Source organism: Drosophila miranda, chromosome XR (genome assembly GCF_003369915.1).
Source record: "Drosophila miranda strain MSH22 chromosome XR, D.miranda_PacBio2.1, whole genome shotgun sequence".
NCBI lineage: Eukaryota > Metazoa > Arthropoda > Insecta > Diptera > Drosophilidae > Drosophila > Drosophila miranda.
Window position 1 is genome coordinate 25,286 of NC_046674.1, and position 26,624 is coordinate 51,909.

The 26,624-nt window shown below is 46.1% G+C and overlaps 1 protein-coding gene across 2 annotated transcripts in view; it reads right to left on the reverse strand.

Annotated features, from left to right (window-relative positions):
- The window catches only part of LOC108153253 (regulating synaptic membrane exocytosis protein 2), a 68,958-nt gene that overhangs the window by 21,624 nt on the left and 20,710 nt on the right, over positions 1 to 26,624 (reverse strand). For both annotated transcript variants that reach the window (XM_017283113.2, XM_017283115.2), the window contains exons 2-8: positions 16,980 to 17,576; positions 12,331 to 12,466; positions 9,484 to 9,806; positions 7,355 to 7,603; positions 6,941 to 7,191; positions 6,591 to 6,869; positions 6,278 to 6,519 (exon numbers count right to left, since the gene is read on the reverse strand). In XM_017283113.2, the coding sequence (XP_017138602.1) occupies positions 6,278 to 6,519; positions 6,591 to 6,869; positions 6,941 to 7,191; positions 7,355 to 7,603; positions 9,484 to 9,806; positions 12,331 to 12,466; positions 16,980 to 17,015 (1,516 nt within the window). In that variant the 5' untranslated portion in view covers positions 17,016 to 17,576. The remainder of the gene's footprint in view (positions 1 to 6,277; positions 6,520 to 6,590; positions 6,870 to 6,940; positions 7,192 to 7,354; positions 7,604 to 9,483; positions 9,807 to 12,330; positions 12,467 to 16,979; positions 17,577 to 26,624) is intronic.

A 26,624-nucleotide genomic window follows, 5' to 3' on the forward strand; every position in this document is an offset into this window, starting at 1 on the left:
AGAAATTTCGAGCATGTGGCAACAATTTGCGTTGATTTCATTTGCACTTTGTAGTGCCCTGCTCACAGTCGCGCTGCCACTAGCATCCCCAAGAACGATGCGTATACGCCCTGTTTTGTCGTCTATTTGGTTTGTTTGCGCTTCTCCTCAGACCCAAGACCCGAGTGTCTAGCAAGTTTTTTTTGCTTAGTCAACGTCTTCGGATTCGTTTGCCTCCTCCGCGCGCTCTGCTCCTCTCCACTCCGTAGGATGGATGTGGTTCTGTATATTTTCGGAGAATTTTTCCCAAAAATTTGGCACAAAATTATTTGTTCTTGTGCGGTCTTGGAGCTAGGACTTGATCCCTTTGGCCCATTTGGCCTGATATGCCTGCTGTCTGACCCTCGACTCTGAGGTTTATCGACATTTATTGCACTTTAAGTATGCGAAATGTGCGACAGGCAGTCATAGTAATAAGGGATACCGGTACTGAATCAATTTCCATGCCAAAATCCAAACAATTTAATTAATTTAATTGCAATTTTCGGCGCTGGGGTGGGCTGGCATGTGGTGGGGCCTGTGTAGTTCAGCTTTAGGTACTTATCATTTGATGGGAGGAGGAGGTATGGGGCACAGAAAACTAATTTCAACAATTTGTGCACCGAAAACTTGCGAAAACGGATTTCCGGTGCTCGCTGGCTGTGGCCCCGAGGCCCGGACAGCCCCGACATTCAAGCGCTTGATGCAGACAATGGCCAAGAAAGTTAACAAGAAACCGGGAGCGAGAGACGGGGAAAGCCAGGCAGGTAGGAGCGGCAGCAGCATCCGCGATGACAATGAAATTGTGTCGTCAAGGTGAGCGAGCTCCTTGGAGCAGCAGCAAGGACGACTGACTGCCTGCCATCGCATGGCATGGTAGGGGGGTCCAAGTTTTGTGCCTCGGAAATGGTGGCAAACTCAGAAGTATGCAATAAAAATGTTGCGCATCCGCCATTGCTGTTGATTCAGGCGCATTGATACCCAATTAGGGGATAAGGCAACCAACCAACATCATCTTCCGCCTGCATCCTCCGTTCGTCTGCCCTTGTTTGTTGAGTGTGTTTTAATCAAAACTTTTTTTTTTTCGTCTGCCCCCACCGCTCTAAGACGACAATAAAAACGATATAAATAAGACGCAAATCCTTCTACTGTCAGCAGGCAGGAAAACGACAAAGAAAATTCCGCTGCGGATAGCGGATGAGAAATCCTCCCTTATCCTCCCCCCACGCCTTTGCAGAGTATTCATTCGATGACGCAACAGTTTTTTGGGTTATGCGCAACTTGTGGGAGAGGAGGAAACTCTTTGTGCCACTTTTCCATTGGGCCATTTTCCATTCGAGCCGGCACTTAACATGCACGTAATTCGTTTCTGCCATAAAACCTTGAGCTGAGCTGAGGTGAGGCGCGGTCCGTCCTGACTGTTTGGCTAGCTGGCCTTTTGTCTAATTTTTTCGACTGACCAGCACAGAACCCACGAGATGTGTGCTGTTCATTTCCCTGCCTAGCGGTTTGCGCATTTTACGATACAATTTGTTTGCCGGATACCCAGCCATTTTTTTGGATGTGGCCATTATTGGGATTTAATAAGCTAAACGAGCCACACACACACACAAAAGTTATACAAAAACTTTGTATGGTCTTTCAGGGGTCCAAGGGGTTTTTATACCCGATACTCAAAATGAGTATTGGGGTATATTAGATTTGTGGTAAAAGTGGATGTGTGTAACGTCCAGAAGGAATCGTTTCCGACCCCATAAAGTATATATATTCTTGATCAGCATCAATAGCCGAGTCGATTGAGCCCTGTCTGTCTGTCCGTCTGTCCGTCCGTCCGTCCGTCCCCTTCAGCGCCTAGTGCTCAAAGACTATAAGAGCTAGAGCAACGATGTTTTGTATCCAGACTTCTGTGATATGTCACTGCTACAAAAATATTTCAAAACTTCGCCCCGCCCACTTCCGCCCCCACAAAGGACGAAAATCTGTGGCATCCACATTTTTAAAGATACGATAAAGCCAAAAACGCAGAATCGTAGAGCATGACTATATGTTCTAGAGTGTAAAATCTCAACCAGATCGTATAATTATTATAGCCAGAATCAAGAAAACAATTTCATTCTTTCTCGCTCTGTCTCTCTCTAACACACAGGTTTCAGGGTCGGCTTTGCCAATTGCAAAATATGAGTTCAAGGATCTCAGAACCTATAAGAGCCAGAGCAACCAAATTTTGTATCCACACTCCTGTGATATCGGACCTTGACCGTTTCGTGTCCAAATTTCGCCACACCCCCTTCCGCCCCCGCAAAGGACGAAAATCTGGGGCATCCACAAATCTCAGAGACTATTAAGGCTAGAGTAACCAAATTTGGTATCCGCACTTCTGTTAGATCTCACTATAAAACGTATATCTCAGAATTTCGCCCCACCCCCTTCCGCCCCCACAAAGGACGAAAATCTGTTGCATCCACAATATTGCACATTCGAGAAAACTAAAAACGCAAAATCATAGATAATGACTATATCTATCAGATTGCTGAATCTGGATCAGATCGGATCATTTTTGTAGCCAAAAGCAAGAAATCAATTTGCAGTGGCCACGCAGCGCCCGACGTCACGCTCAGACTGATTTTCTGTCTCTCTCGCACGCACTCTTTGTCGTGTGGTTCAATATTAGCGGCGTCTGCCGCAGGAGAGCCATACTGACTTAGTATCGGGTATAACTGTAGAGTTGCGGTGTACGCAGCAACTCACAACGTTCCCCCTCGTTCCTATTTGGAGCATCCATTTCTTTTGTTAGTCAAGGGACAGAAATACTCGCACAATGCCAATATGTTTACAAAATTGAATCTCAAAATTTGTAGGGATTGTTACGTAACAGAGAGGAAGGTGCGACGAATAACCTACATGGACATATGACTCATCGGAGGAAGAGTTGTAGTTGAACGAGTTTAAAGTTTCTCTCTCTCTCTCACGTCGGTTACATTGACAAGTTTTTAATTTGTGCTCGGATCCCATGCACCTGTGGACGCACAGTACCAGGCCAGGGACACACACTGCTCCACTGCTGCGAAGTAATGACATTAAATGAGCGAACGTTCACACACACACATGACACACATACACACCCCCGTTGAACGACTTAATCGATGCACACCTTGCATCTGCACCCTGCACCCTGCATGACTCATGAGCGTTAGTGGCTTCTATCGGCTGTCATAAAAATTGACTCTTAATTAAACTAAGAGGGGGGAAAGAGGGTGAGAGCGAGAGCTGTGGCAAGATTAAAGCAACTCCGAAGGATATATAAATGCAATTGCTGCTCGTTTAAAATGTACTGCCTTATGTTGCAGGACTATGAAAAGGCACTCAACTGGACATCTAAGGACTGTTGTGAGTACTGCTGTGGACTTTGGGGTCACCTGTTGACAGTTGAGGGCACACACGCAATGCCACAGTCAAAGCCACAGCCACAGTTGCGAGGTTCGTGATTTGCAGTAATAAATGCGTGTGTGTGTGCTTGTGGCTCGTGAGGCTGCATAAAATTTCATTAGGCGTGTTAAGGCGCCATATCGAGCTACACGTCCACATCCTGTGGAGAGTCCTGTTCTTCATCGCCCCTCCCGCCTATCGTCCTTCGCCCCTGGCCGATTAACAGTTGCTATGGCAAACGCTTAAACTGTTGCATAATGGAAGGCACAGTCGAATGTTGGCTGGCTGTTTGGAAACAGGAAACAATTCAATTACATGCACCATTCGCCAGCAGGTGCTACTTGTCACTGCCACTGGTATTTCAGTATATGGATGGCCATCGGGATTGAGGGAACCTAATTAAACTCTTCAATTAGTCGAGTGTACGAAGGCGTAGTGCAGTTGCTAATTACGGCCCACCTCTAACACGAACAAATGTTAACACAACGGCAACACAAAAGAATGTGTCCATGTTCGGCATTTCATATTATAAGGTATCACATCTGGTTGTTCCTCCGCAGCGCAGCCTTTGCTATCCTGCCACAACCTTGCGCAAGTCAATATATCAAGGCAAATTGCAGCACAGCTGCCACAGCCGCAGCCGCAGCCGCAGCCTTCTGCATGTGCGAGTACATGGGTCCGTGTGCATGTCGGTTTGAAAGCAGTCCTTGTGGTTAAGCCACATGGCAAAGAGAAGAAGACGCTCTCACCGTCACAAAGGTGGGATAAGGATAAGAATGTGGGTTGATTGGGGATGGATCCAACAAATACTAGAAGCAGCAGTATCAGCAGAAGCCAAGGAAATGATTTAGCACATTAAAATTCCACTTGCTTCGTTGCATATCAAATATGCCGGGTAAGCAGCCTCTGTCGCGCTGCCACATTGCCACTGCCAATGCCACGGATAGACAACAGAGTCACTGGAAAGTCGGAGACTCAACTCACGATACGGGGAGGAGGGAGGGTTGGAGGTGGTCTGTCGTTGCTGTAGCTGCGTGTTGCGTACCATAGCTTCTGCTCATGCCTCTCCTGAGGCACCTCCCGTAGACATTTTTTTTATGATATGCAAATTGAAATTTTATATAAGCAAGCGCATGTCGCACAGGTGACTAACTGACGGTAAAAATGGGGGGAAAAACTCTCCGCTCAACCAACCAGCCAGCCAGAGAGTCAGCCAGCCAGCGGCTAGTTATTTTGATTGGAATTATAGGCGCTCGCTAGGATAAAAAAATCCTGGTGCTCCTGTTGCTGCTTCTGTTGTTAGTTCAGTCGTATGTCTACCCGTACCCGGTTCTGGTAAGCAAATTAAGACGAGAGATAGTTTTCTCTGAATATTCGACTTGGGATTACTGAAATACACCCATATCCAACCCCCGATTGGATGAAATCCGTTGCTAGCTGGTAAGTAAGTGGTATATCAATTTACAATTTTTTAGTTTCCATTTTCCCCCTACTGTTACCTGTAACCAGTTTTCTCCTAGTATTTGGTTATAGTATTTTTATGATGTGTTGAAGCATTTTCCCCTTGAACTGTGAGACTGGTATGAAAATAGTAGCTGCTGCCTCTCTGGATATGAGACTGGGAGTATGCGAGCCATTTTTTATGGTTTTCGACTGCAAAAAGTGTTCCGTTCCGTTCGGTCCGGTGTAGGTTAGGTTAGGTTAAGGCGGTAGCCGGGAAAGGGAGATAGGAACCCCCGCCTCCCCCAGGCTCACTTGGACCTGCAGGAGGTCGGTTCGGCGTAAGCCATGCATGCATTTGGCCAACACACACTCATACGTATTTATGTGCATATGTGCGCCTTATTATTTATGGCCAGCAAGGCATAAACTTTCCCACCTGCCATTTGGCATTTGGTCAGTTGTTCTGGTTCGATTTTTTTGTCTCTCTGTGTCGGTTCTCTTATTTGAATATTCTTTGGAATTCTAATAAACCCCCCGCCCCACCCCCTGATCACGTGCTATGTGCCACGTACCATGGATATTCGTATTGATTTTTTTGTATGACCCGGTAATTAAAAATTCAGTTCGGCTTCTGGGCTGCTGACTGGCCTCTTGAGGAATGCAACAAAAATGCATATAATTAAAACCCGATCCATATCCACACGAGACACAGGGAGGCCACGAAACAAAGCGAGGACATGGACACGGACAGGGACAGGGCAAACATACTCGTACATTTGCGGGGGGGTTGGGAGCAAGGAATAATGCCGAGCAGCTAAATGTCGTTGCATGGTAGTACATATACATATGTATGCCTAGCATTGGGGGTGTCTTTGCCCCAGTGCTGCACTGGCGGAGCAAAGCAGAGCTCCGTTGAGCCATCAGTGTGTGGTGTGCCTTTATGTCGATGAAATCCGCTCAGTTGTTTAATCTGCTACCAGTTTTGCTTCCGCTTTGGGTTTCATTAAGGCCCACGGGGGCCCAAACCTTATTATTCCCTCTCCCTCCCTCATCTTTGTGCACTTTGTTGGGGGAATTAAGAAGCGTAGCGGTCGACTCCCAGAGACCCACAGAGTCACAGAGAGGGTCTAGTGGGATGAGATGAGATGACAGGAAACGGTCGTCGGTCTGTCGAATTAGCATAGTCGAACGTTGTAATGAGTCTTGTTTACTTGGCCATTTCCTGTGCGGTCTGCGGCAACCAAGGAACTGGCAGCACATCCAACCGTAGCCGTAGCCGAAGCCAAAGCCGGATGGAAAAGCTACCCTTATTTGGGTAACCTACCCTTCCCCCCCACCACTCAGATTCAAACATTAAGGTAAACCCCCTTCAGCTCCTAAGCTCACTTACTGCGGTGCGCCTTGTCCGTGGGATCTCGGCGCAAGATGATGCGCCGCTTTGATGCACAAATCGGTCCTGAATCCACGTCGTGTATTACAATGCGTATGGCCTCGCCATCCATTGAGGTCTGACGGCGTGGCGCCTCCAAATCCTCAAGATTGGGGCCCGTAAACGCCGCCATCGGTGGTGGAATTGACGCGGGCGGTACCGCTGGCAAAGCCCCGCGATTCTGCAGCATTGCGATGTCGGGTCTGTGGCCAGAAGGAAAATTTGTATCAGATCCGGCTGAGCCGCTGAGGAAAGGCTTTCTACTTTTACTTACAGCTGGGAGCCGCGTCGGCGCATGCGGCGGTCGTCATCTACCGTTAACACGGGACTTCCATGGTCCGGCGAACCAGGCGAATCATCGTTCTGCATATCCTCGGAGGCGTGCGGCACCCGGAAAGAGGGTCTCCGCGATCCTGGCAATTGTATGGGTGGCATGATGCCGCCACCGCTGACCTCGCACGGCGACCGCTGCATTTGCTGCTGCTGGCCTCCTCCCCCCGGCGACACTCCCCCCTGGACCAGTCCTGGGGCAAACACATCGTAGGCGGACTTTCTGTGGGCCCCAAAACAGTCGAGGAGTCAGTGCGAGGAATTCGAGGATGTTCACTGGATTCATTCTCTTACCTGCGCGGCATCGCGGGTATACCGAGTCCGGACCCATCCGCTGCCATGCCCAACGCCGGTCCACCGCCGCCCATGCTGCCGCCCACGGTGCCCGTTTTCATGTCATCGTCGTAGCTGTGCTGACGGGCCACTCGGGAGCCGCGTCTGGATTGCATACGCGATAGGGGCGCTCCGAAAGGTGGCTCCTGGCCATCGGCCCGCGGTGGACTGTTGGAGCGGCTGGGTGCCATGCTGCGGCCACCCTTTAGTTGCTGCGAAATCGCCAGAGAGAAACGGAGTAAACTTCGTGAAATGTAAACTTCTTAATGGTCGGGTCGGATGGCAGTCATAAAGTCTCGTTAGGGGAAACCTGCGTCACCCCACGCCACGGCATGCCATGCCTTCAACTTAAAATTTAGGGTGGAAAAAGCTTACCCGTTCCAGCTCCTTCAGCGAGGCGGGCGATACGTCCGAGTGTCGCCGCAGTTCGGGACTTCGTGGCGGTGCCAGGGCTGCCCCATTACTGGGTGCCAATGTCTGGGTGCTGCTACCCAGCTTGGCATCCGAATGGCGGCGCTGCAGTGCCTCCATTACGGGCACGTCCAGCATCGAGTCTGTTGAGTCCTGCGGTATACAGACGCGCGAGGCCATTTTGCGGCGGCAAACGCTGCATCGCCACATGGTCTAAAGGGAAAACGTAGAGAGACAGAAATCAATTTTCCGTGGCTACGCGATATCAAGTATATGCAGCGCAGCGTTAATTAAAACTCTAGGCTAAGCGCGAAAAGAATTATATTTGCGGGCTGCTCACATTTATTGGTGAAACAGCGTGAAAAAGCTCAAGAAACCCATTATATGTTGGCCAGTTGCGTGGTTCTGCTTCTGGCTGTTGCTGTGGCAGCGAAAATAAACATTAATTACTTTCTGAACAAAAGTTGTGGCACGTTGCACGGGAAACATTCTATTTCCACCTGAGCACGGGAAGGAAAAGGTACCACTCCGGCAGGTGCCTCTTCGACCTTCATGGTGCATGCTGCAAGCATTGCACTTTCCACACACTTTCGCACAATGCTCGTTACGTTTACACTTGACTGCTGATTCATTTTACCCCGGCGCGGCGGGCCCTTTAATCGTCATGTGTCCGCTATACGCCATTCGCAGTCACCTCTACCAGGAGGATACTGTCGCAATTTTAATTAAGTTGCCGGTGCTATGCAATTGGACCGCAATGTAGGGAACGCGAAAACGAATGGGAACGGAAGCCGCAGCTGCAGCTAGCGGCCAGGCACTGGTTTATTGCTTTTGTTTTCCCCCATTTTGCATGCACTGTAATTACGTAGTCGGTGTGGCACTCGTCTGGCTGTGTGTGTGGCACAGCTGCCAGTAGTTCATGATTCCATCGTGAAATCGACTCAAAATTTATTTCAAAGCTGCCCCAGGAACAAAGCAACGAAGGATGTGAAAATTTACGATTTCATTTATTCTCATTTCATATGCAATTCTCAGAAGAGAGAGAGAGAAAAAGGGAAAACTAAGCCACAAAGGAAATGGGGAAATATTTCTGATTTCATGGAAACACATTTCCATTTACACAAAACGATTCTCTGACAGACAGAGAGATAGAGAGAGATTGAGAGAGAAGAGAGAGAGAGAGAGAGGGGGAGAGAGAGAGAGTGCTTTATCTCTGCCTGCACTGACCATTACACATTATCCATTATCATCGCCTATGACTGGGAGTTCATATGCGGCTAAACTGATTATTTCATGCTTCCCCTAGCCCCATCAGAAGGCAGCAGCTGCTAAATTTCCAGGGCGTAGCCAGCACTGCATCCAGGCCCATAATTACGCTCTGTTTCCTTGTGTGTGTGTGGGTGTGTATCTGTGTGTGTCCTTGTCGGTGTGTGTGTGGCTGTATTCATGACGCCCATGAACATCAATTTCAATTAGCCAAAGTGGCCAGGTTGACAGACAAACGTTAAACTTTGTGTTCAGGGCGTTGGCGGTCGACTCCTTGACAAATTGCCACGAAGTGAAGGCAATGTTGCCAGGGCCTGATGGCGGCTGTGGCTGCGACTGTGGCCTTTTGGTCTATCAATGATCATTATGCGGCAAGTATTGACAGATGCTCCACAAGGTAGAGCGTGGCAAAACAACGGCCACAGCCACAAGCTGCAACACATTTTGGTCAGAGACTGGGGGGAGCGGGATGGAAATGTCCATTTAATCTCGTTAATACGGCTTTTATCTTGTTAATGCTCCAGAGAGCGAGAGGCTATTGTTGCAACCCCCCTTGCAGCAATGCTGAATAATCTAATTTGTGGTACGGCACTCCGTTTTGCAATCATTGGATGGCGTGGCATTCCCCACTCTTCTAACCCTCCATTCAGATTTTCATATTAATAAGGTGCTGCTGCATTTTAAGTTTTTTTTTTCCACCGTTCACTGGATAGGATACTGCCTAATGGCCTGGAAGTCGCTTGTCCCTGAAACTCGGACTCGGACTGGAATGGGGACTGGGTGTGGGACTGGGTAGTGGATGTTGCAGCCCGTTCGGTGGTACTTACCGCATCCTCGTGCTCGTCCAGTTTGCTGTAGCTCGCACAGTCCTCGCACACCCGCTGCTGGCACTCGAAGCACGTCTTGTGGTAGTCGTCCGGCTTGAAGGACTTGAGGCACACCCTGCAAGCCCCAGCCCTGCGACCGGGCTCCTGTTTGGCCGTTGCCCCGCCACCACCACCGCCGGCTGTCGTGCTGTGGTTGTTGTTGTTCTGGCTGCCGCCGCTGCCAGATTCCTGCTGCTGTTGCTGCTGATAGCTGGACGAGCCGTAGCTGCCGCTTGTGTCCGTATCCGTTGGCACCAACGAGGGGCGTGGCGACATTTTATTAACTTTGAAACGAAAAAAACAGAAGGCAAAACACAAAGGGAGACAGAGAGCGAGAGAGAGAGAGAGAGAAAGATAGAGAAAGGGAGTAAGTCATGTAATCAATTTACGATCAAAGTAATGGGCGCCCATAAATGAAAACTTGTTGATTTGTTTGATTCGGAATGTGCATTGGCAAGGAACTACATACAAATCCGTAAATTCAATCAAAAATTAAAGGTTTTCTGTTTTCAAATCAACTTTGGATCAGCAAGCAGAGCCGTCAAAAGTGACAATAGCTGAATACCCTTAAATAAAGGGAATAGAACACGGTATATCTGTTTTTATACTTAGAAAGAAATTAGCTAGTAGATAATTACTAATATCTACAACATGCATGGAACCGTGGAGAAAAGTAAGAAGTTTTGGGTCTTCCTATGTTGTCTCCGTTCTGAGCCTCTGCGGAGCTCCTTCATCGAGGCGGCAGCAAAATTGCTCACTGCCGTCCAAACTTTTGTGTCTCCTATCATCGCATTCACCAGGTTGCTGGATGACAGCTGCCTACCAGTGACTCGCCATAACTCGCGCCTAATGCGGTCGAGGCGCCCGCAGTCAAAGATAACGTGCTCAGCGTCTTCTGGGATTCGACCACACCACCTGCAGTGTGGTGAGTCTTCGTGACCGAAGCAACCGTATCCACTGAGGAGCTGTGTGGTATAGAAGTTCACCGTACCGTGCCATAGGTTTAACCAGCTACCGACATTTGGGATAATATGGTGGGTCCGCCGGCCGTTTTCAGACATGTCCAGCGGCTTTGTCAGTCTCTAAGACTCTCCTCTCCGGCTTGCTTACCGCCTTTCGTTCGTCGCCTGCATGGTTGTCTTTTGCCACTTGCTTGTGTGTATGTTTTGATGCACAGACAGCAATCGAGGTCAGATAAATATCTCTCCATGTAATATAGTTTTTTTTCCCCCATAAGAACTGGGGTATCGAAAACTTCGGCTCCCTCAACAAAGGCTCTCTCCTTCCTGTTGCCTGCACTTACCCTTACATTTATGTTGCGTTCGCGTGTTTGTGTTGTATTTCAACCTTGAGAAAATGGTGAAACAGTTTTATGTGGCCCGGGGAAAAAGTCGCGGTACATTAGTCACAGTCACAGTCAGAAGGCAGGGAGGGCAGTGGGGCAAAAGAGGCAAACAGCAGTAGCAAGTATAAAGGCGCACCCTGCTCTGTTGGTTGTGCATTGCTCATACGCACAGTTGAACCTTGTGCTTTCATCTTTTGGCGCTTGACATTTGCAGCCCGCAAAAGTGGCAAAGGAAAATATGAACGAGCCTGAAACAATAAAGAGTCGCCAAGTGCTGCTGCATGCGGCAGAAAAAAACGATTGCACCTCAAGGCAGGCAGAGAGAGGCAGTGGGGCAGTGAGAGGCAGGTAGGACTAAGGATAATACGAACGAGCTACCAAATAAAGTTATTAGGGCATTTGACAAATTTGTCTCTTTCTTTCGCAGTTCAGGTGCGAGAATTTTTTGGGGACGCAGCAAAAAGTGAGACTGCCACCAAAAACCTGAGAAAAACTTGTTGCTGAAAAATGCCAGTGGCAAGGTGTGGCAATGTAACAGTATGTGGTTCTCTGGTCCTCTCGTCCTGTGGTTGCAGCAGCTGCTGACCCTGTTGCATCTACTGGGACTACTGCGACTATCCTTAATTATGTGTGCAAGGAGCAGCGAAACGAGTGGCAAGATATTTGATCAAATTATGGGCACAAACAAAAAGCATGACCAGCGTGTGGTGCGGTGTCGTTCGGTCTCCGTTTTACGACACAACTGTTGTAAATAAACATCATGAAATAAGATTTTATTTCTTTCTAATAAATCTGATGGCACCGCGCCACAAAATCAACAAGGATCCGCGCAGCAGTCCGTCGGCTGTTTTTGTGTGTCGTGTGCCACATCGCATCGCTCTGGCAGCCAACTAAAATGCGATAAAAATAACACAAAAGTCAACACAACATTTTTCGTGTTGTGATTTGCAGTGACGTCGTTCCCCCGCTCTGCGGTCCTCCTGCTGTCCCCGCTACTGTCCCCTGCTGCTCTTGACACAAACTGAAACTGTAGCTGAAACTGAGGCTGTGGGTCTGTGGATTCTGTTTCCATTGGCTTTTATTGACTCTGGATTTGCTGTGGACATGCGGGGATTCGGGTCGTCGGAGTCACATTTATGGATACCATAAAAATAAGAATGGGAGCTGCAGAATGGGAGCTGCAGAATGGGAACTGAAGAATGGGAATGCCGATGAATTTGTACTGGTAATGCTGATGCATTGCTGTGAGACGCGACACTGCTCTGACCTGCCCTTTGTGATGGAAACAAGCGTATGCGGCAATATTGCGTGTATGCGCCGTAAGCCAGAGAATGCTAGCAGGTCACTCGCCACTGGTCCCGTTGATTTCTTCTGGATGTGTGTCACCACTTGGTGGTGGGGGCCCAAGGATAACCAATGGCCAGCCACCTGTGAGGACCACCTGTGAGGTGGTAAACACTTACCTTTGTCCGTTACGGTGAGCAGCGACGAGGAGAGCGTTGCCTTCATCTTGTTCAAGGCGCCCGTATTGGAGGTGGCGCCGCCCGAGTCCGTGCCATGCGGCTGCCGATCGTTGGACGTCTCATCGGTGGCCACCATCTGCAAAACCGAAAAAGAATATATAGAACAGTTTTGGCTTTGGCCAATATTTTGGATAGCCGACAACGAAAGTCATCCATCAGCTAAAAGTTTTGTATGTAAGTTTTTAATGTATGTTTTTTTTTGTTTAATTTCATAATTTCTGTGGAAAAGCTTTAATTCGAGGCAGAACTGTTCCCTTTCAGTGGGTTACACGACTCAGATGATTGAAGTTTGTATTTTGTGCAAAATCATTTGCAGAAAGATTATTGCAGAAGGCAGAAATCCAGAAGAGAAAACTAGGATGATGTAATTCCCTTTTGCGGATTATGGCTCTTCCATTGGGGGGAAAACACCCTGGAGACACCTTTTGGAGTCCTTTCAGATTTCCGTTACGCTTTTCCGACCAGTCATTGCCAGTCCTTCGTCCAGGCAAGGTGGAACGTCATGCTTGGCGTTTTCTTTGATTTGCCGGGGAAAAACCTGCTCCTGCTGCTGGCGGTGAGGCGCAACAAATTGCCCAGAAATCGTAAAGTGCGGAAAGTAATTTTTGATTAAACAAAGAAGGGAAGCCGAAACAAAAACAGAAACCGGCTTATGCTGCCCCCTGTCCCTGCGGCTGCTGCTGGAGAGCCTTTCAAAAATTTCAGTCATTCTTTTTAATGCAGAAAGGGAGAGTGAAAGCAAGAAAAAGCGCGCGTGTGTGTGTGCGAGAGGAATAACAATTGAAAGGGCCGAAAACATAAGTGGTCCCACCACTGCCCTCTGCTCTGTCAGCGTTTTATGAAGTGGAAATTTTATATTTGCCAAAGCGCCGACGAGGAAACCGGAACAAACAGCCCAGCCAAGGCACACACACACTTACCTATAAAGGATACACACATGTAGATTGTAATAAATAAACACAGAGATAGAAACTGCTGGCGCAAATTACGCTAAGTGCTTTCGGCTGCATCATTTTCGGTTGCCTACCTTTTGGGCCTCCTAAAATTAAGAGGGGGAGAGAGAGGCTGCGCTACCCCTCCCCCTCCTACTCAGCCACGAACTAAGCGCCATCTCGTGTCAGATTATGGCCGCTTTCTGCTACATTTTTGATGATGTCATTTGATGTCGGGAGCTTGGCAATATTTAAGCTGCGGATTTATGTTTCTAGCCATCGCCACCTTTGCCTTTACCTTTTCCTTTGCCTTGGCATCCAGCATCCTCAAGCATCTCTAGTATGCCACCACCTCTATACCCTCTGCATCTTGAAATCTTAGTGTAATCATCGTAATGTATATTTGTTCGTTTGGTGGCCATATTTTAGGGGGATCCCCTTCACCCCTCCTTCATCACAAATTAGAAGCAGCAGCTAGCGACACGAGTACACACCTTTTTCACATGGCTCTGGCTGTGGCTCTCCTCCAACTTAATTTATATGCTCAAGTGGCTGTGGCCATTTTTCTTCAGCAAGAGTGAAGCCAGCTCTTCTTGCCTCACATTTTCACCACGCAACCTCTGGCGCTGTCGCTGTCGCTTTTCTTGCATACACAATTATTACCGTGTTAATTTTGTCATTTATTATGATTTTCGTTTTTTTTGTCTGCGTCTGCGGGGCTTCCAGGGTCTTATGACCCGAAGCCGCAAATAGTTTCATGTTTATTATGACGAGTTGGCGTTTAAGTGCTGCGACAGTCGCTGCCATTGCCACTGCCACTGCCAGTGCCAGTGCCAGTGCCATAGTGGCATGGCTTGGTATGGCATGGCATGGCGGCGAAAACAATACTTTGGCTTGGCAGTATGTGCTCCCTTTATGGCCGCAAAGTATGCCATATAAAAGACGCCAGTCAAAGCTGGCAGCTGGCAACTGGCAGCTGAAAGGATCTTTTCTTATGAATGAAACTGTTTGCATACAGAGCAGCAGGCACCAAAGAGTCGCCCAGCAGTTGGAAATCAATAAGAAATGAGGCACAGAGTGAAAATAAATCACTTAAAAGTTGCAAGCAAAAGTTCAGGTCATGTTTATTTGTGGCAGGCACGCGCCGAGGAAGTTTCCTGTGTGTTGCAGCAGCCATACGTTTTGTTGCCTTCTTTCCTTCCACAATAAACTGCAGGCGAAGTGTGGTTCTAGAGTGCGGCCGAATGGAGGGTATGTGTGTGCGCTGGTGGTGGTCGGTCAGTGTCTGGCCACAGGCGAGTCCACAGCTAGACATTAAGCAACCGCAAGGATTAGGACGAGGACGATCCATGGCATAGCATGGCCGGTCGGAGAGAGAGAACTTTACATCAGGGAACAATGTTAAGAAAATTACTGCAAATAAACTGCAGCATCACCCTCCCATCTTCTCCATCTGATGTCTGCCCCCTCCGTGTATTCATGTCATTCATGCCTCACTTACTTTGTCCTTTTGATGTGTTCCGTGCAGTCCTTCCCCCTCCTGGTTGTTAGGCATTTTGAATGTGCCAAAGAGGAGGGAAAAACTTTGTGCGAAAATCCTTTTCCTAACGGACTTCTCTGCTAACAGACTGCCAACGGCTCTCAGACTCTCATCATCATCATTGTCCTGAGAGTCTTGAGTTGGGTACGAGAGAATATCAACGACTGGATCTTTGCCAAGACCGCTTTGATTTCGTGCTTCATTTCGTCTAATCAAAACTTTTGCCAAACTCTCTCTATCTCTCTCCCTCTTTCGCTCGCTCTCTCTCTCTTTTAGCAACAAAAAAATCTGCAGCATTTAGTTGCCTGGCATTTGCTTGTCAGCTGACATTTTCTATACCGCTTGCCGCTTTTCTTTTAATTTTCAACTTGGTTTTTATTAACTTTGCAAAGAATTTTATGCTGAATGGAGAATTTCCTTGGAATTTCCCTATCTTGGCCTTTCATTTTCCCTCGACCTCTTTTCCAATCTCTTTTTTCATTTTTCTTTTCTCCTTTTGTGTGTTATTTTTGGCTTCACACTGCCCACAGGAGACGACTTCTTGTATAATTTCCTCATTTCCCAAAAAAGCAAAGGGAAAAGGAACAACAAGGCAGGTGCTTTCGCAGGACAATTGAACCGCTTCGATTGCTGTGTATCCATTTTTGGTTTTTTTCCGGTTTTACAAACAGAACGAAGGGAACGTTGTGAGTTGCTGTTGCGACCGCAAGTCTACATTTATACCCGATACAAAGAGATAAAAAATCAGTCAGAACGAGTCGTCGGGCGCTGGGTAGCCACTGCACTGATTTGTTCCAAAAGGAATTTATAATTAATAAAATTTATAATTTATAATAATAATCCGATTTGATCTAGATTCGGTAATGTGGTAGATATGGTCATTCTCTATGATTTTGCATTCTAATTTTCTCGTATCTACAAGATTGTGGGCGCCACAGAAGTCTGGATACAAAATCTCGTTGCTCTACCTCGTATATTCTCTGAGCACTAGCCGCTCATAGGGACGGAAAGACGGACGGACGGCCAAACGGACAGACAGACATGACTTAATCGACTCGGCTATTGATGCTGATTAAGAATATATATACTTTATGGGGTCGGAAACGATTCCTTCTGGACGTTACAATCATCCATTTTCACCACAAATCTAATATACTCCTATATTCATTTTGAGTATCGGGTATAAAAACAGCAGGAAAGCGCAGCCACAGGAAGGGGCGCAGAAATCAGCCAGGCGATCAAAAGCATTTAAAGGGCTTTTTAATTAAAAAGTTTTGTTTGTCCATCCCAGCCTTCCCCCTTCCACTCAACCAACTAAACAGGCAAGTTCAGCTCAGAAGGATCGCACGTCCTACTGCATTACATACTTGTACGAACATGTTGGATAACAATGGTTATAATCAGATAATTATCTAAGGGATGGTTTGACACTGCTATGAGAGTAGTTGCGGTTGTTGGAGTCTACGTGCCCACAGTTTCCCCGCGGAGTAATTCGCTATTTACGTGCCGCTATAGCTGTGAACAAAAATTCGACTGTTAACCCGACTATGGATCAAAGTCCTAACAAAAACCCGATATGCATATGTAATACAATATTATAAAAATTAAGCTGCAAAATATTTGCAACACCAGCATCGTCGGCTTCTTCCGAAAGAATGTTTTCCCTAGCAAGCATTTTTTTTTTACTCTGTACTCATGCTGGGCTCTACATATTATGTATATGCAATTAAAAAACGTTTTCATTTCGCCTCCTCAATTTTAATTTTCAATTTCATTTGCTTTTGTTGAATTTCATTATTTGGTGTTTTCTTAAATTTTTAGTGCTGCAATGTACATTGCATATTGTCGCATGCCGGCATCCCGCATCCGGCATTCCGCATCCCGCATGCCGCATGCTGCTGCATGGTCAAGTAATTATAAAATCAGAAATGGCACAAATAAAATAAAATTAAACATAAATTACGAGGCATCTGTCTGTGACAGGATGGAGGGGGTCAGACACAACCAGAAACAGAATCTGAATCTCTCTCTGGATCTGATTTATATATTCATTAATTAAAAATGGAAGTGTCGCTACCCTTGGCACTTGGCTTGGTCCATTCGTCCTTGCCACTTACCTTCTTCATGAATGTCATCACGTTGGTTGGCAACATTTTGACAGCCTGTTTCTCTCGTTTCTCTTTCTCTCTGTGTGATTCTCTGTGTGTGTTTAAAGTTCAATTAATCACGCATACGCCGTGTGTACGCTGTATTCTTTTGGTTGCTGAATGCTTTTGTTGTTCAATAAACACTCGTAAGCCGCTCTAAGTCATTCCAAATTGAATGGTTCTTTTATATGGTTTGCTTCTGCTGCTGCTTGTTGCTGTTGCTGTTGCTCGTGGCTTTGGGCCATGTTGTTGTGCTGTGTGTTCGCTTTGCTCGTTATGCCTTTCAATTTGACGGCCATTTTTCATTGGCCATGTAAATAGTAGGCATTGACATTGCGATTGGATTTTTGCACACACATTCAATACAGCCTCTACATATTCTGGCTCTCTCTCTCTCTCTTTCTTTGGCGCTCTTTGTCTTTGTCGCTCTCTCTTGTTACGATTGATTTATGGCTCTCACTTTCCCTGGTTTAAGTCTCACTTATGTGCCGTATTTTTTGTGCTTTTAATTAACTTTTGGCCATAATTCACAACTGTTGTTATTATTTGCGTTGCGTCCTCCTGCAGCTGTGTGCGCGCCAACAACAAAAACATGAAAATATACACAGAACAAGCAGAAAAAAATTACAATTAGTCATTAGGCCAAAGGCACAAAAAAGGGAGGAGGGATACGTTGGTGTACAGGGAGAGAAAGTTTCGCTTAAAGTATAACCGTAATGGGCATCACCGGCTTACACCGTACTTAAGTTCGTCCCATAAATTTGCCTACGATAAGCATCGGTCCCAGTCCCAGCCCAACCTCCAGCCACAGCTGTACAGCCCCTTCGAGACCCCGCATCGTTCACACGCACATGAAAGCCGCGCTGCGCCGAAAGTGTGGCTGAAAAGTCAAGCGGAGAATGATTTTCTAGGCGAAAATAATGTGTCAGTGTGTCAGTGCTTGCGTCGCCTGATGGCATGCAAAGAAAGTCTTTTCGGGGGGCGCTCTAGACTGACCTGCCTTCTATGCTTTCCAAGTGGATAACCGAAAAGGAGAAAAACTCCCAAAAACTGATTTTCAGTCAACGTTTTTTATGCCCAGAGTTTTTTTTAGATGTTGTATGTTACTTTTACTCACCATAGAGTGCCTGAAACAATAGAATATATTTAGTTTATCCCTGCATAGATTATGCATCTGCCATGGAAATCATCGATTTGCAGAGAATAGCCATAACTGAAGCACTGCTTTCACTCTCCTCCACTCATCATAGCCCGAACTAAGCTCTGAGCGGAGCTGCTGATGTGTGGGTGGGTCGGGTCGTTGGTTGCTTTGTTGAATCCCTAAGCTCCTCTTCATTTGTGCCCCTCAAATCAGAAAGCTTTGCAAAGAGCTTATCGGCCATTCACTGCAGCTCATTGCGGGAGCTAGTCAGCGTTAAAAGGGGGGGGAACAAAAATAGGGAACAGAAACGACTGCAGTTCATTGCGGGAGAGAATGGCGAATGGGTGAACGAAGAGTCTTAGAGTGGAGTCATGTGGCTTTTGGATTTTCCGCCAGGAAATGGAATTATTAAATGAAATGACCCACAAACGCAATTCAATTGTCGAAAGTTTCGCTCGATTGCAGTTCCACTGGAGTTGCCTCTGACACATGCCACATCCGATGGGGCAATCATTTGCAATTCCCATTTGTTGTTGGCAGTTTGTTGAGTCATATAGAAATAAGGGACTATGCTGAGGGATTCATTGGGTGGACGCAGTCATTCAAGTTTCTAGTTGGAAAACTATGGTCAAGTCTCGTCTCGTTTCGTCTCTCTTCCTAGCCCTAGCCCTTACCCTATCTCTCGTTGAAACATTGAAAAAGTTCATAAAAACTCATTGAAGTGCACTTCCGAGAGTTTTCCGCCTCGGATCGGAAGGATAATTGCACGGGGGCGTGGGGGTTGCGGGGATAATATGTGGAAATGTGCTTACGCCAAATGAAACTCCTGACTTGCTAAATGAGCGCAGCACAGAGAGTGAAGCAGAGGAAAAATTTTCAATTGTATTTGGGAGAGGGGAGGGGGAAAATGAAAATTAGATGCCGCTTGAGGCTGTCAAAATGCCAGGCAAAAGCAAAACAGTAAACAGCAACAGCAACATTGCATTCCATGCAGCCAAATCACGGGGAAACGCGATGATTTTCGGTGGAAAATGTACGACCAAGAGCAGAAGGATGAGCAGGATAGACAGGGGTTACAAGTGTTTGTCCGGGGACCACGACCGTGGGTATGGCTCTGCCGACAAGTTTGCATAAATGTGCTCATAAATTGTAACTTTTCCATTGCGGCTGCTGCTTTTTCTGTTGCCGCTGTTGTTGGTGTTGGTAACGAGCGTGAAATCACATCAACACACATAAAAACACAGAGTGCCAGTTCCAGACCCAGAGAGAAGGAGAATGTTGCTCAGAGCAGGAGGCTGCTGTTCGCAGCAGGCTGCTTAGGCTGGCAAATTTCCAGGCTGCCAAAACTTGGCGCCTGCCTGTAGCTGGCACACAGTTAATTAGCGCGAAATTGGGGAGCCCAAATCCAAAACCAAAACGGGGGGGAACGTTGTGAGTTGCTGCGGACACCGCAACTCTACATTTATACCCGATACTTAGTCAGTATGGCTCTCCTCCGGCAGACGCCGCTACTATTAAACGACACGACAAAGAGTGCGTGCGAGAGAGACCGAAAATCAGTCTGAGCGTGACGTCAGGCGCTGCGTAGCCACTGCAAATTGATTTCTTGCTTTTGGCTATAAAAATGATCTGATCTGATCCAGATTCAGCAATCTGATAGATATGGTCATTATCTATGATTCTGCGTTTTTAGTTTTCTCGTATCCTCAATATTGTGGATGCAACAGATTTTCGTCCTTTGTGGGGGCGAAAGGGGGTGGGGCGAAATTTTGAGATATACGTTTTATAGAGAGATCTAACAGAAGAGCGGATACCAAATTTGGTTACTCTAGCCCTAATAGTCTCTGAGATTTGTGAATATCCCCAGATTTTCGTCCTTTGCGGGGGCGAAAGGGGGTGTGGCGAAATTTTGAAACAAACTCGTCTCGGTCCGATATCTTAGGAGTGTGGATACCAAATTTGGTTGCTCTAGCTTTTATAGTCTCTGAGATCTAGGCGCTAATGTTTTATTCTAAGCAAAGCCGGTTATGCTACGTGTGTGTTAGAGAGAGACAGGGCGAGAAAAAGTGAAATTGTTTTCTTGATGCTGGCTATAATAATAATACGATCCAATTTAGATTCTGCAGTCTAAAAGATATGGTCATTCTCTACGATTCTGCGTTTTTGGTTTTCTCATATCTTTAAAGTTGTGGATGCCACAGATTTTCGTCCTTTGTGGGGGCGTAAGTGGGCGTGGCGAAGTTTTGAAATATTTTTATAGCAGTGACATATCACAGAAGTCTGGAGCGAAAACATCGTTGCTCTAGCTCTTATAGTCTTTGAGCACTAGTCGCTAATAGGGACGGACAGACGGACAGACGGACAGACGGACGGACGGACGGACGGACGGACAGACGGACAGACAGACAGGGCTCAATCGACTCGGCTATTGATGCTGATCGAGAATATATATACTTTATGGGGTCGGAAACGATTCCTTCTGGACGTTACACACATCCATTTTCACCACAAATCTAATATTCCCCAATACTCATTTTGAGTATCGGGTATAAACACGGGAACTCACAGACCGTACCCTGGGGGACATATCGCATATCGCCTTCGTCTCTTGCATGCTAATGAAAGTGAAAACTGATCAGAATTCCATTAGCGTTAAAGTTCTAATACAGGCTTTAAATAACGTCCACCAAGATTTATCACACGCTCCACAGAGACAACCCAAACAGGACATAGAAAAACCCCCTGAAATCGAATTGTTTGAAAATACTCGTCAAATAACGAGTGTCGCTTCTCCACTTTTCCTTTTTATACCCGATACTCAAAATGAGTGTTGGGGTATATTAGATTTGTGGTAAAAGTGGATGTGTGTAACGTCCAGAAGGAATCGTTTCCGACCCCATAAAGTATATATATTCTTGATCAGCATCAATAGCCGAGTCGATTGAGCCATGTCTGTCTGTCCGTCTGTCCGTCCCCTTCAGCGCCTACTGCTCAAAGACTATAAGAGCGAGAGCAACGATGTTTAGGATCCAGACTTCTGTGATATGTCACTGCTACAAGAATATTTCAAAACTTTGCCCCGCCCATTTCCGCCCCCACAAAGGGCGAAAATTTGTGGCATCCACAAATTCAAAGATACGAGAAAACCAAAAACGCAGAATCGTAGAGGATGACTATATCTTCTAAAGTGCAAAATCTGAACCAGATCGTATAATTATTATAGCCAGAATCAAGAAAACAATTTCATTCTTTCTCGCTCTGTCTCTCTCTAACACACAGGTTTCATGGTCGGTTTTGCCAACTGTAAAATATGAGTTCAAGGATCTCAGAACCTATAAGAGCCAGAGCAACCAAATTTGGTATCCACACTCCTGTGATATCGGACCTTGACCGTTTCGTGTCCAAATTTCGCCACACCCACTTCCGCCCCCGCAAAGGACAAAAATCTGGGGCATCCACAAATCTCAGAGACTATTAAGGCTAGAGTAACCAAATTTGGTATCCGCACTTCTGTTAGATCTCACTATAAAACGTATATCTCAGAATTTCGCCCCACCCCCACAAAGGACGAAAATCTGTTGCATCCACAATATTGCACATTCGAGAAAACTAAAAACGCAGAATCATAGATAATGACTATATCTATCAGATTGCTGAATCTGGATCAGATCAGATCATTTTTATAGCCAATAGGAACAAATCAATTTGCAGTGGCTACGCAGCGACCGACGTCACGCTCAGACTGATTTTCTGTCTCTCTCGCACGCACTCTTTGTCGTGTCGTTTAATATTAGCAGCGTCTGCCGGAGGAGAGCCATACTGACTTAGTATCGGGTATAACCGTAGAGTTGCGGTGTCCGCAGCAACTCACAACGTTCCCCCTCGTTTTGTATTATTTTTCCGGTTAATTTATGTCACTCATTTATGTCACTACTCATGTCACGGAGCGGACTATCAAAGTGAATTGTTGTGCCGGAACATGTGGGTGTGTGTTTATGAGTGTTTATGTGTATGTGGGGTGCACGACAAAAGCGGCAAAAGCAATTCTTCACAAAAATGAAGCGCAATAGCGAGCGCGTTGCAAAACGGAGGAAAAAAACTCCAGAAACAGCAGCAACAGGAACAGAAGAAGCACCAGCCTCTCCAATTGCAGTTAAGAAATCGCAACGCAGTTCGTAAATAAAACCGGACAGCAGGGTGCCCGTGTCCGTGTCCATGCAGCAGGAGCAATTGTGATGATTCTGATGCTGATGATGATGCTGGGGCAAAACCTCAACCTCATTAATGGGGCATGAATGAAGCGTTGTCAACAAAGCCAAATGATGGGGGGAGGGTGGAGGACTCTTGGGAGTGTGCCACCGACCAACCCTTAACCCTCAACCATGTCCCCTGTTGCTGCCTGGTTGATTGTTGCCTTGTTAACACCCACAATGTTGTTGAAGCTACTGCTGTTGCCGTTGCAGCTGTTGCTTCTGTGTGTGTGTGTGTGTGTATCTGTTCAAATTTATCTGTAGATCAAGCCACAAATGAATGCCACTTACTCCACTTGCTGTTGCCTTCTGAGATGACATGCAAGAAAAAGGGGCTTGCCACTTGAGAAAATTTTAGAATATTATCGATCTGGAAAGGGAAATGAATTTGCCTAAGCGGCAGGCAGTGAGAAAAACTTTAAAAGGAAATTAATCAGTGACTGAGTCCCGATACGCTCCACCACTCTACACTCAGCATTGTTTGGGACATTTAATGAACCTGCGACCACGTACGGTTTTGCTTTTAGCCCCTGGAATTCGAGTGGTGGCAAACGGACTCTCGCTGTCACCGCCGTTTCTAACTAATTGACAGAGACGGGGCTTACATGATCTCTCTCTCTGTCTCTCTCTCTCTCTCTCTCTAATTGCTGTGAATAAACACAAGTGGGAGGAAATGTCATAGCATGGCATGGCATAGCATGTTGTGGGCTGACCGAACAGATTGCTGTCTGATTCTGATTCTCATTCTAATTCCGACTCAAAGAACAAATGCTGTTCGACTCAGACTCTGACTCTTCGAATCCCATTGCTATTGCCATTTCCATTTACAATTTCCCTTTAGCAAAAACAATCCCATTCCCATTCAGGACACGTACCAACCAGCAACCAAATGAAATAAAACTACGCCCACCATCATCACCGCCCATCTCCACTATCTTGCTTTGTTGTTGTTGAAGATGAAGAGGAAGAAGAACAAGACGAACTGTAATACAAACAAAGGCAGCTGGCAATCGTTTAAACTGCCGCCAAACTCAATTATTCAAATGGGCGTGGAGAAGGGCTAACAGTTAGGCATGGCAATGCCACGACGCCACAACGCGCGGCAGAAACACATGTGCCCCAAGTGCCACTCGCTTTGCGGTTTGCAATTTGACATTTAATCAAAGCGAAAACCTAACCAAAATGCCACTCAGTGTTGCATGCCTCGATATCCATTCAAGTACCGTTTTCGCGGTCTGTCTCTCTCTCTCTCTTTGTCTGTCTTCGTGCTTGACGCGTTATCTTCTGAATCCATGCCTCCTGTTGTTGCCTCCTGCTGTTGCCTGACTTTCATCTTAATTGAAATCAAATCAAAGTATTTTCACTCACCAAATGGAATTGTCTGTTGCCTGGCTCTTGGCCGTTGTTGATTTTTTGGGTCTACTCTTGGCAACAGTTGCTAAACAGAACGGAACGATAGACCAGTCAACGGAACAGAAGTTGCCTCTGCTTCCACTGCTGCTGCTGCAACAACTAATGACGGACCATTGTTGTCGGTCTCTCGATTTTACACTCAATTTGCTGGTATTGTGGCTTATTGTTTCATAAATTATTTATTAGAAAATTTTATTTGTTCCTGTCTCTATGTCTGTCTGCCTGTCTGCCCCCGAGGGAATTTAATTGGGAATTGCTGTGCTTTGTCCTGCGTTTATTTGATTATCAACTGAATTGAGGGTTGCTATCGGGATTCACGATTGTGGATTGCGACTGTGTTGCAGTGGGATAGTGGACACTGTCAACATTTGCCATTCCATTCCAGTGCGTGTTCCGGGGGCTGACAATGTAATTTGGGGCACATGATTATGAAACCAATATTGCGAGGAGGCGCAGCAGCGCGTATTCCTCTGATTATGCAAAGCAACTGAGGGGCAAAACCATTGTTCAAGCTGCAATTCAAGGCGTACATCAAATTGCAGCTAAACAAACATGTCTGCCAAACGAATATAAATCCACACAGTCAGAGACAAATTTAAAAATCAGTTCGAATTTACAACTCAGTTCAACTCACAAATGTCTAGACTTTTCTTTTAGGGTCTTTACAAAACATAAAAAACTTTCAAATACAAATATATATTATATAAATATAAATATATTTTAGCCGAATATTTTAGGTTAATATTTATACCCAATACTTTAAATGAGTATAGGGGTATATGTATTAGATTTTTGGTAAAAATGGAGGCGACCCCATAAAGTATATATACATATATATTCAAAAGCCGAGTCAATTCAGCCATTTCTGTCTGTCTGCCTGTCCGTCCGTCCGTCTGTCCGTGCCTATAAGCGCATAGTGGTCAGAGACACAATCATAGAGAATGGTCATTGGTTGTATGGCCATACATGACCATATGTATGTCACTGCTACAAAAATATTTCAAAACTTCGCCCCGCCCACTGCCGCCCCCACAAAGGACGAAAATCTGTGGCATCCACATTTTTAAAGATACGATAAAACCAATACGATAAAACTGTGGATGCCTCAGATTTTCGTCCTTTGCGGGGGCGGAAGGGGGTGTGGCGAAATTTTGACACAAAATGGTCAAGGTCCGATATCACAGGAGTGTGGATACCAAATTTTGTTTCTCTAGCTCTTATAGGTTCTGAGATCGTTGAACTCATATTTTGCAATTGGCAAAACCGACCATGAAACCTGTGTGTTAGAGAGAGACAGAGCGAGAAAGAATGAAATTGTTTTCTTGATTCTGGCTATAATAATTATACGATCTGGTTCAGATTGCACTCTAGAAGATATAGTCATCTTCTACGATTCTGCGTTTTTAGTTTTCTCGTATCGTCGAAATTGTGGATGCCAGAGATTTTCGCCCTTTGTGGGGGCGGAAGTGGGCGGGGCAAAGTTTTGAAATATTTTTGTAGCAGTGACATATCACAGAAGTCTGGATCCAAAACATCGTTGCTCTCGCTCTTATAGTCTTTGAGCAGTAGGCGCTGAAGGGGACGGACAGACGGACAGACAGACATGGCTCAATCGACTCGGCTATTGATGCTGATCAAGAATATATATACTTTATGGGGTCGGAAACGATTCCTTCTGGACGTTACACACATCCACTTTTACCACAAATCTGATATACCCCAATACTCATTTTGAGTATCGGGTATAAAAAATGTAAATGTAAATATTAAAAATTTCAGTTATATTTTCTCTGGGTGCACACATATCATACGCCCTTATCCATCCGCCCATGCAAATACAAAGCAATCCGAGTGCTCATTAACGCTTTGTAAAATGTGCAGCCTGACGACCATTTTCTTGCATGACAGCACGCAACGGAGTCTTACGATGCCTTTACAGAGGGCGAGCGATAGGGACTGGATTGGATTGAGTCAGGTTGGCACATTTATGATGTCGCGTCGCGACATGGCAACTCCTCATTAGAAATGCGTAAAATTCAACGAAGCAGCAACAACAGCAAGCCCCAGTCATGCCTCGTCTGTGGCGGCTAAAGAGCCTGTCAGAGAGGGATATAAAAGGGCGCAGAGCTTGGAGGAGTAATTGCCGCCGTTTTAGTAAGCAGCAACGCAGTCAGACGCTTTCTTTGGGTGGAAATGGTTGCTTAATTACACCCGATACTTAAAATGAGTATTGGGGTATATTAGATTTGTGGTAAAAGTGGATGTGTGTAACGTCCAGAATCGTTTCCGACCCCATAAAGTATATATATTCTTGATCAGCATCAATAGCCGAGTCGATTGAGCCCTGTATGTCTGTCCGTCCGTCCGTCCGTCCCTATCAGCGCCTATTGCTCAAAGACTATAAGAGCTAGAGCAACGATGTATTGGATCCAGACTTCTGTGATATGTCACTGTTACGAAAATATTTCAAAACTTTGCCCCGCCCACTTTCGTCTCCACAAAGGGCGAAAATCTGTGGCATCCATAATTTCAAAGATACGAGAAAACAGAAAACGCAGAGTCGTAGTGGATGGCTATATCTTCTAAAGTGCAAGATCTGAAACAGATCGCGTAATTATTATAGCCAGAATCAAGAAAACAATTTCATTCTTTCTCGCTCTGTCTCTCTCTAACACACAGGATTCATGGTCGGTTTTGCCAATTGCAAAATATGAGTTCAAGGATCTCAGAACCTATAAGAGCCAGAGCAACCAAATTTGGTATCCACACTACTGTGATATCGAACCTTGACCGTTTGGTCTCAAAATTTCG